This window comes from Thunnus maccoyii, chromosome 24 (genome assembly GCF_910596095.1).
Source record: "Thunnus maccoyii chromosome 24, fThuMac1.1, whole genome shotgun sequence".
Classification (NCBI taxonomy): domain Eukaryota; kingdom Metazoa; phylum Chordata; class Actinopteri; order Scombriformes; family Scombridae; genus Thunnus; species Thunnus maccoyii.
Genome location: NC_056556.1, coordinates 9673478 through 9682827, shown reverse-complemented (window position 1 = coordinate 9682827; position 9350 = coordinate 9673478). Strand labels below are relative to the sequence as shown.

The window sequence follows — 9350 nt, the reverse complement described above, 5'->3', positions numbered from 1 at the left end:
AGAGGAGTCGGAGTCGGTGGATGCTGGATGGTTACGAAGTTTCTTGGCAGAAAGTTGAAAGTTGGAAATCAGCAGAGAGCACGGTTAATTTAAACTTGAACCCAAATCATGATCTTTCCTTAACCCTAACCAAGTGGTCTTTGTGCTTAAACCTAACCAGACCTTAACCACAACGTTGCCACACCATAAAACATCATTATTCAATGGATAATGGCCAACATTGAAACGCTGACATTCAACGTATCCGTAGTTTGCAGAAACGTTCGATGTTTTTTTTTGGCGATTGGATTGATTTTGATTTTCTAGTGATAACTTTTCATTACATTGATACCAACAGAGATCAGCATGATTGAGATGAAGCCTGATGACACAAACTGCAGTTATGACAATCTTTTTTGTTTTGGGAGTCTTTCCAAAAGGTAAGAGAGAGATGTTACAGTAGTCTGTACTTTTACAGAAGTCATTTTTTACTACTGAAATTGAAAGCATCTTGGAGGATTCCTGCATCTTTTAACTCTAAACCAAAGTGAATATTTTGAGAAGAAACGTATTAAATCCTGTTGATTCATTCTTGTTTCCCACGTTCAGTTTTTATTTACAGCAAACTAAGACAAAGCAACGTGTAATTTATTAGAAATGTAATTACGATAAATGAGTCTGTCTCAACAGCCACGTGTTCAACACGTGTTCATCAAACCAACCTAAAGTTCACACACAGCTTAACCCGCCGCCCCCCCCCCCCTTTTTTTTTTTTTTTTTTTTTTTTTAAACTCCATGCAGGTCTAACAGCTGTGATACAAACACAGCAGTCTGTGATGGCAGCAGTAGGAGAAGATGTCCATCTCAGCTGTCAGCTCATGCAGTCTAGAGATGTTGTTCAGGTCACGTGGCAGAAACTTTCACCTGAGGGGAAGAAGAAGAATCTTGGCAGCTACAACAAATACTTTGGACAAACAGTGAATCCTGGTTTTCAGGGGAAAGTGGAGTTTAAAGATGCTGGACTGCAGAACTGCTCCATAGTTATCAGGAAGGTGATGGAGCAGGATGAAGGCTGCTATCTCTGTTTGTTTAACACGTATCCTGATGGTTCTCTGACAGGCACAACCTGCCTCCAACTCTATGGTGAGCTCCTTTCTTCACTTTTGAAGACATATTCGTGGTGAATTACAGTTTTAACTTGTTTCACATTGATGGCAATTAGAAATGATGGTTGTTAAATTGTCTGTTAATTATTTCGAATTCATTTTCCTCAATTTGTGAAATGAAATATTATCTATGGCATGGAAAGTGACACATGTTGCTCCAAGTATATTCGATTTATAATGTTATAAAACAGAGGAAATCAGCAAACTAGTTGATTTTTTTTAAACAACTTACTCCATGTGATATTTTAAAAAAAAGATTTTCATGACTGCAGCTTGTGTCATCATTGCTGCAAGTTTCAACTCAATTATACTGATCTCTGTTGATATCAATATATTAGAATAACTATAGGCCTATATATGAAACAGTAACATACACTGATTTGTCTCTAAAATGTACTATAAAACATCGTATTACGTCTCTGAGTCCCACGACGTAAAGAAACGATCCAGTCAGGCGGAATAACGGAAACATGAAGTTTCTTTCTTTTTTTGTATTTGCGGAACACCCGCAAATACAAATGGTTGTTGTTATGCTATTTCGATGCTTCCTCCCATGCGTCAACACCCGCCTTCAGCGAGGTGAAAGTGGCCAATCAGATTGTAAGGGGCACTGGCCCTAGGCCTATAAAAGCGCGCATGGTTCACACAATTGTTCTTATACACCGTTGGACTCAGAGACGTAATACCATGTTTAATATTACATTTTAAACACAAATCAGTGTATGTTACTGTTTCATATGTACACCCATATTTATTCAGCCTGGTTGTCAGAATAAAACGTTGGCATTGTACGTTTCAACACGTGTAATACGTATCAAATCAACATTTCTTAAGTGACGTAGTTCACATGAGATCTATATGAGCTGACTTTTTTTATTAAGAGGAGGAGGAGTCGGTGGATGCTGGATGGTATCGAAGTTTCTTGGCAGAAAGTTGAAAGTTGGAAATCAGCAGAGAGCACGGTTAATTTAAATTTGAACCCAAATCATGATCTTTCCTTAACCCTAACCAAGTGGTCTTTGTGCTTAAACCTAACCAGACCTTAACCACAACGTTGCCACACCATAAAACATCATTATTCAATGGATAACGGCCAACATTGAAACGCTGACATTCAACGTATCCGTAGTTTGCAGAAACCTTCGATGCCAATGTTTTCTTTGGCGATTGGATTGATTTTGATTTTCTAGTGATAACTTTTCATTACATTGATACCAACAGAGATCAGCATGATTGAGATGAAGCCTGATGACACAAACTGCAGTTATGACAATCTTTTTTGTTTTGGGAGTCTTTCCAAAAGGTAAGAGAGAGATGTTACAGTAGTCTGTACTTTTACAGAAGTCATTTTTTACTACTGAAATTGAAAGCATCTTGGAGGATTCCTGCATATTTTAACTCTAAACCAAAGTGAATATTTTGAGAAGAAACGTATTAAATCCTGTTGATTCATTCTTGTTTCCCACGTTCAGTTTTTATTTACAGCAAACTAAGACAAAGCAACGTGTAATTTATTAGAAATGTAATTACGATAAATGAGTCTGTCTCAACAGCCACGTGTTCAACACGTGTTCATCAAACCAACCTAAAGTTCACACACAGCTTAACCCCCCGCCCCCCCCCGCTTTTTTTTTTTTTTTTTTTTTTTTTAAACTCCATGCAGGTCTAACAGCTGTGATACAAACACAGCAGACTGTGATGGCAGCAGTAGGAGAAGATGTCCATCTCAGCTGTCAGCTCATGCAGTCTAGAGATGTTCCTCAGGTCACATGGCAGAAACTTTCACCTGAGGGGAAGAAGAAGAATCTTGGCAGCTACAACAAATACTTTGGACAAACAGTGAATGCTGGTTTTCAGGGGAAAGTGGAGTTTAAAGATGCTGGACTGCAGAACTGCTCCATAGTTATCAGGAAGGTGATGGAGCAGGATGAAGGCTGCTATCTCTGTTTGTTTAACACGTATCCTGATGGTTCTCTGACAGGCACAACCTGCCTCCAACTCTATGGTGAGCTCCTTTCTTCACTTTTGAAGACATATTCGTGGTGAATTACAGTTTTAACTTGTTTCACATTGATGGCAATTAGAAATGATGGCTGTTAAATTGTCTGTTAATTATTTCGAATTCATTTTCCTCAATTTGTGAAATGAAATATTATCTATGGCATGGAAAGTGACACATGTTGCTCCAAGTATATTCGATTTATAATGTTATAAAACAGAGGAAATCAGCAAACTAGTTGATTTTTTTAAACAACTTACTCCATGTGATATTTTTAAAAAAAGATTTTCATGACTGCAGCTTGTATCATCATTGCTGCAAGTTTCAACTCAATTATACTGATCTCTGTTGGTATCAATGTAAAAAAAAAAGTTCTCACTAGACTAAATATAGGTCTATATATGAAACAGAAACATACACTGATTTGTCTCTAAAATGTAATATAAAACAGCGTCTCTGAGTTCCACGATGTAAAGAAACGATCCAGTCAGGCGGAATAACGGAAACATGACATCTATTTCTTTCGCTTTTTGTTGCAGACACCTGCGACAATGGGTGCATCCCAAGTCTCTTAAATTGCATCCACGTTTCCCTCACTTGCGTCTTTTCCACCGTGGATGCAAGGAGAGACGCAAGGAAACCAAGCGAGGAGAGAGGAAATGAGGAAATTTGATTTAAGGGACATGAGACGTCCTCTCCTCTGAAGCGTCATGTGAAGGAGGAGGAGAGAGGAGCTCGGTGCATCATGGGAAGTCCCCCGGGAGTCTAGACCTATAGCATCATAACTAAGGGTTGATCCAAGGTGAGCTTGGCCGGCCCTAACTATAAGCTTCATTAAAAAGGAAAGTTTTGAGCCTACTCTTAAATGTAGAGAGGGTCTGTCCTGCTCAGACATAAACATAAGAACAGGTTATTTCAACTTTCAACTCAATATCTGTCTTGTTGTGATACCAGTGTCTCACAGTTAATATGGTTATAATTTATTGACATTAAGAGGAAACACAGAGCTTAAAGAATCTATACAGACAACACCTATAAATAAATAATATATAAATGTTCTTAAATCCTTCATTCTGTCACACAGGGATGCTGAGGAGATCTTCTGAGTAAGACAATTTCATAACTATTCACTTTACATATTTATTATTAATTGCTTGTTCAGAAAATGATTTAATAAATTTATGTTCAACTAAATGAAATTTAAAAATGGTAAAACGAGAATACAGTTTTACATATGGCTCTTTTCTTTTCTCAGCTGACCCCACTTGGGCTCCGTAGATGAGAGAAGTTTACTTTATCAGACAGTTTAGCTCATTTTTTCAGATCTTGAAGGCACCTATCACAATCTGCTGAGTTACGTCAAAAATACAATCTGATCTCTTTCTCAGTTTCTCAGCACATTACGTGAAGACGCTCCACTAACACCAGCATCAAAATAACTGAGCTGACACTTGTCTCAGCGTCCGCCCTCATCCTCTCGATAAACTCATGCCCCTGAGTGCGGTATGCAAATCAAAAAGCGAAAGAAACGGATGTTACCATCATTCCGGCACTCAGGGACGTAAAGCGCTGCTTTATATTACATTTTAGAAACAAATCAGTGTATGTTTATGTTTCATATGTAAACCTATATTTATTCTAGTGATAACTTTTTATTTTAACATTGGTACCATCAGAGATCAGTACAGTTGAGTAGAAACTTGAAGCAAAAATGACACAAGCTGCAGTCATGACGATCTTTTTTGTTCTGGGAGTCTTTCCAAAAGGTAAGAGAGAGATGTTACAGTCGTCTGTGTACGTACAGTCTTTTTTCTGCCGATATTGAAAGCACCGTGGTGTTTCCTGTATGTTTTAACTCTAACCCAAAGTGAATATTATCAGAAGAAATATTGAATCCTGCTGATTTATTCTGGTTTTCCCACATTCAAAGTGCGACAGGTGAATGTTTCTTGCTGGTGATATTTTTTTTTATTTACAGCAAACTAAGACAAAAAAAGCAACGTGTAATTTATTAGAAATGTGATTACTATAAATAACTCTGTCTCGAAAACAGCTACGTGTTCTTCTTCCTGTTTTCAACATCTGTGTTCATCACAACCAACCAGCAACACATTTATGAGTTAACATGAAGTTTAAAGTGACTCAAACTCTTTTTCACTTTTAATATCACTGTTCAGTCTCTATAATAAAGTTTAGTACTTTACCTGCAGCCTGTGCTACTTTTAAGAGCGAAACTATATTTGCTGAAATAAATCATATTTTATCACTGAGTTGCAGTTTCTGCTTTACATTATAAATCAATTTGAGCAGTTAAGTATCAATTTATAACAGAAATTGTGTTTAAATGTTCACATCAACCTAAAGTACAAACACAGCTTAAACCCCATATTTCTTTTCCTCCATGCAGGTCTAACAGCTGTGATACAAACACATCAGACTGTGATGGCAGCAGTAGGAGAAGATGTCCATCTCAGCTGTCAGCTCATGCAGTCTAGAGATGTTGTTCAGGTCACATGGCAGAAACTTTCACCTGATGGGGAAGAAGAAGAATCTTGTTATTTACAACAAAGCCTCAGGGCAAGGAGTGATTCCTGGTTTTCAGGGGAAAGTGGAGTTTAAAGATGCTGGACTGCAGAACTGCTCCATAGTTATCAGGAAGGTGATGGAGCAGGATGAAGGCTGCTATCTCTGTTTGTTTAACACATTTCCTGATGGTTCTCTGACAGGCAGAACCTGCCTCCAACTCTATGGTGAGAACTAGACCTGAAACTTCATTATCAATTTATCTGTTGATTATTTTCTCAATTTATCATTTTCTCCATCAGGATACGTAAAGTCTGTCTGATAAGACTTTATCAGTCAAAAATACAATCTGATCTCTTTCTCAGTTTCTCAGCACATTACGTGAAGACGCTTCACTAGCACCTGCATCAAAATAACTGAGCTGACACTCAGCTTCCGCCCTCATCCTCTCGATAAACTCATGCCCTGAGTGCGGTCTTAAAGCGTGCAAGTATGCAAATCAAAAAGCGAAAGAAACGGATGTTACCATCATTCCGGCACTCAGGGACGTAAAGCGCTGCTTTATATTACATTTTAGAAACAAATCAGTGTATGTTTATGTTTCATATGTAGACCCTTTTTTATTTTATATTTATTCTAGTGATAACTTTTTATTTTAACATTGGTACCATCAGAGATCAGTATAGTTGAGTAGAAACTTGAAGCAAAAATGACACAAGCTGCAGTCATGACAATCTTTTTTGTTTTGGGAGTCTTTCCAAAAGGTAAGAGAGAGATGTTACAGTCGTCTGTGTACCTACAGTCTTTTTTCTGCTGATATTGAAAGCACCGTGATGTTTCCTGTATGTTTTAATTCTAACCCAAAGTGAATATTATCAGAAGAAATATTGAATCCTGCTGATTTATTCTGGTTTTCCCACATTCAAAGTGCGACAGGTGAATGTTTCTTGCTGGTGATATTTTTTTTATTTACAGCAAACTAAGACAAAAAAAGCAACGTGTAATTTATTAGAAATGTAATTACGATAACTGAGTCTGTCTCAACAGCCACGTGTTCACCACGTGTTCACCCCCCCCCCTTTTTTTTTTTTTTTTTTTTTTTTTTTTTTTAAACTCCATGCAGGTCTAACAGCTGTGATACAAACACAGCAGACTGTGATGGCAGCAGTAGGAGAAGATGTCCATCTCAGCTGTCAGCTCATGCAGTCTAGAGATGTTCATCAGGTCACATGGCAGAAACTTTCACCTGAGGGGGAGAACGAGAATCTTGGCAGCTGCAACAAATACTTTGGACAAACAGTGAATGCTGGTTTTCAGGGGAAAGTGGAGTTTGAAGATGCTGGACTGCAGAACTGCTCCATAGTTATCAGGAAGGTGATGGAGCAGGATGAAGGCTGCTATCTCTGTTTGTTTAACACGTATCCTGATGGTTCTCTGACAGGCAGAACCTGCCTCCAACTCTATGGTGAGAACTAGACCTGAAACTTCATTATCGATTAATCTGTTGATTATTTTCTCAATTTATTGTTTTCTCTATCAAAAAATTTAGTTTAATATCAGATATATTCACATTAATGAAGTTGGGACCAGTGGATTTTTGGCATTTTTGCTGAAATGGATTGATTAATCTACTAATTTGTGCAGCTGTAAGGACCTTTCTGCATTATTAAACATATTTCCATAATTGTCAAACTGGATTATGTAATTCCAGTATTAAACACGTTCACCCTGGAGAATTATCATGTCAAAGCTGATGTCTTTGTAAGAAATGGATTGATGTGAAAGCACCGTGGTGTTTCCTGTATGTTTTAACTCTAACCCAAAGTGAATATTATCAGAAGAAATATTGAATCCTGCTGATTTATTCTGGTTTTCCACTCTTTTTTCCTTTTAACATCACTGTTCAGTCTCTATAATAAAGTTCAGTACTACTATTTCTTTAATGTTTTGTCTTTGCAGAGCTGCATGAACCCATTCTACAAATCAGAGAATCAAACTCTACTGAAGAGACAGTTGTGTCCTGCTCGGCCACAGGTCGTCCTGCTCCCACAGTAACTCTGAATGTCCCACAACAAGACCTCTACTTCTCTCACAACAGCACAGTCAGTGTCACCAACACCAACGCTACAGTCACCGTCACCACTACAGCTGTGCTGTCTGGTTTCCATGGAAACGACACACAGGTTGGATGTGCAGCACGACTGCTCTCAGTCCCTGAAATTCAGGTGTTTAAGACGATTCCTGCGGTGAAACAATCATCTGCTGATGGTGAGAAACACTTCCAAAACCACAGATTTATAGATAGATTATCACTTTATGATTCTGATATTTGTTTTTCTTTCTTCAGATTTTAATGATGAATCTGGATCCAATAATAGTAAGTTAACCATAAAGTTGTCTTAAGTCAAAATGCGCATTTAAACTGTAGTTACTTTATGAATGTTTCCTGTTCCATATATAGTGGAAAAGTAAAGCACATCAAGGGCTGCAGAGAGGTGCTGATCATTCCAAGCAGGAAAAACAGGAAAAAAGTGTTGCACACTCTGGCTCTATATGTATTTCTCTCATCAAAATAAAAAAGAAATACATGACTGATCTTGAAGAAGGCCTGAGGGCCGAAACTTTTTCAATATAAAAGTGAAATAAATAGTAATAGAGTGTGCAACACTTTTTTCTGTTTTTATTTAGTGTTTCATATCACATTTTTTCTTCTTTTTCTCATAGATTTCACTTTGATCGTTACATTGATCACAGCAGTGGTCGTTGTTTGTGTTGCTGCAGTCGTCACTGTCCTGCTCAGACATAAACATAAGAAAAGGTCATTTCAACTTTCAACTCAATATCTGTCTTGTTGTGATACCAGTGTCTCACAGTTAATATGGTAATAATTTATTGACATTAAGAGGAAACACAGAGCTTAAAGAATCTATACAGACAACACCTATAAATGAATAATATGTAAATGTTCTTAAATCCTTCATTCTGTCACACAGGGATGCTGAGGAGATCAAGATGCCACAAGAACCAATGAAAGACCCTGATGAGTAAGACAATTTCATAATTATTCACTTGTTCATATTTATTATTAATTGCTTTTTCAGAAAATGATTTTTCTCTCTATTTTGGTATTTAAGTTCCTTTCTGTCTCTATATCTCTCTAACTAATGTGTTATTTATACATGAAGCTGATTCTGATGCACTTTACTCTTCATGGTTCATTGTGTACTCATAGTCAGCCTGTTTATCCACATAACTGTTAACTGTCAGAGTCATTCAGTGATAGAAATATGTATGATGAATTGTAATAATGTGAGTGGTACTTGGCTCATGTCTTGTTTTTTATCTGAAGGTGCAAAATACTTTTAATGAAGCAGGAGAACGAGCAGATCAGGTGACGAAGAAAAATCCAAAAGAGGAGAAACCAGAGCCACCATTTTCCACAGTTAGAAGTCTATTTTGTGACAAACAACCAACACATTCATACAACAGATATTTGAATATTTGAAGTGATAAATCAAAACTGTCACCTTTGACAGTGAGGAGATGATGGGATTTATTCGAAAAATGTAAATGTATGAGGTGGAACACTTTAAACTATTTGATACACGCCGAATTGCCAAAACATTAAAATCGATGACAGGTGAAGTGAAAAACACTGATTGTCTCGTTAAAATGGCACCTGT

General features: G+C 37.4%; 2 protein-coding genes across 2 annotated transcripts in view; both read left to right on the top strand.

Annotated features, from left to right (window-relative positions):
- The window catches only part of LOC121891965, a 203674-nt gene that overhangs the window by 94084 nt on the left and 100240 nt on the right, over positions 1 to 9350 (top strand). The gene's annotated exons all lie outside the window — the stretch shown is intronic.
- On the top strand, positions 307 to 8021 carry LOC121892427 (butyrophilin-like protein 2). Its single transcript, XM_042405463.1, has 5 exons — positions 307 to 419; positions 781 to 1122; positions 2809 to 3150; positions 6791 to 7132; positions 7627 to 8021. The coding sequence occupies exons 1-5, from the start codon at positions 365 to 367 to the stop codon at positions 8019 to 8021; spliced, it is 1476 nt and encodes a 491-aa protein (XP_042261397.1). The 5' UTR covers positions 307 to 364.

Bases quoted from the DNA above. Each gene is read 5' to 3' on its own strand.
- LOC121892427 (XM_042405463.1), top strand. From the start codon at position 365: ATGACACAAACTGCAGTTATGACAATCTTTTTTGTTTTGGGAGTCTTT. The intron at 420-780 runs GTAAGAGAGAGA...AACTCCATGCAG, and splicing joins TTTGGGAGTCTTTCCAAAAG to GTCTAACAGCTGTGATACAA. The intron at 3,151-6,790 runs GTGAGCTCCTTT...AACTCCATGCAG, and splicing joins AACCTGCCTCCAACTCTATG to GTCTAACAGCTGTGATACAA.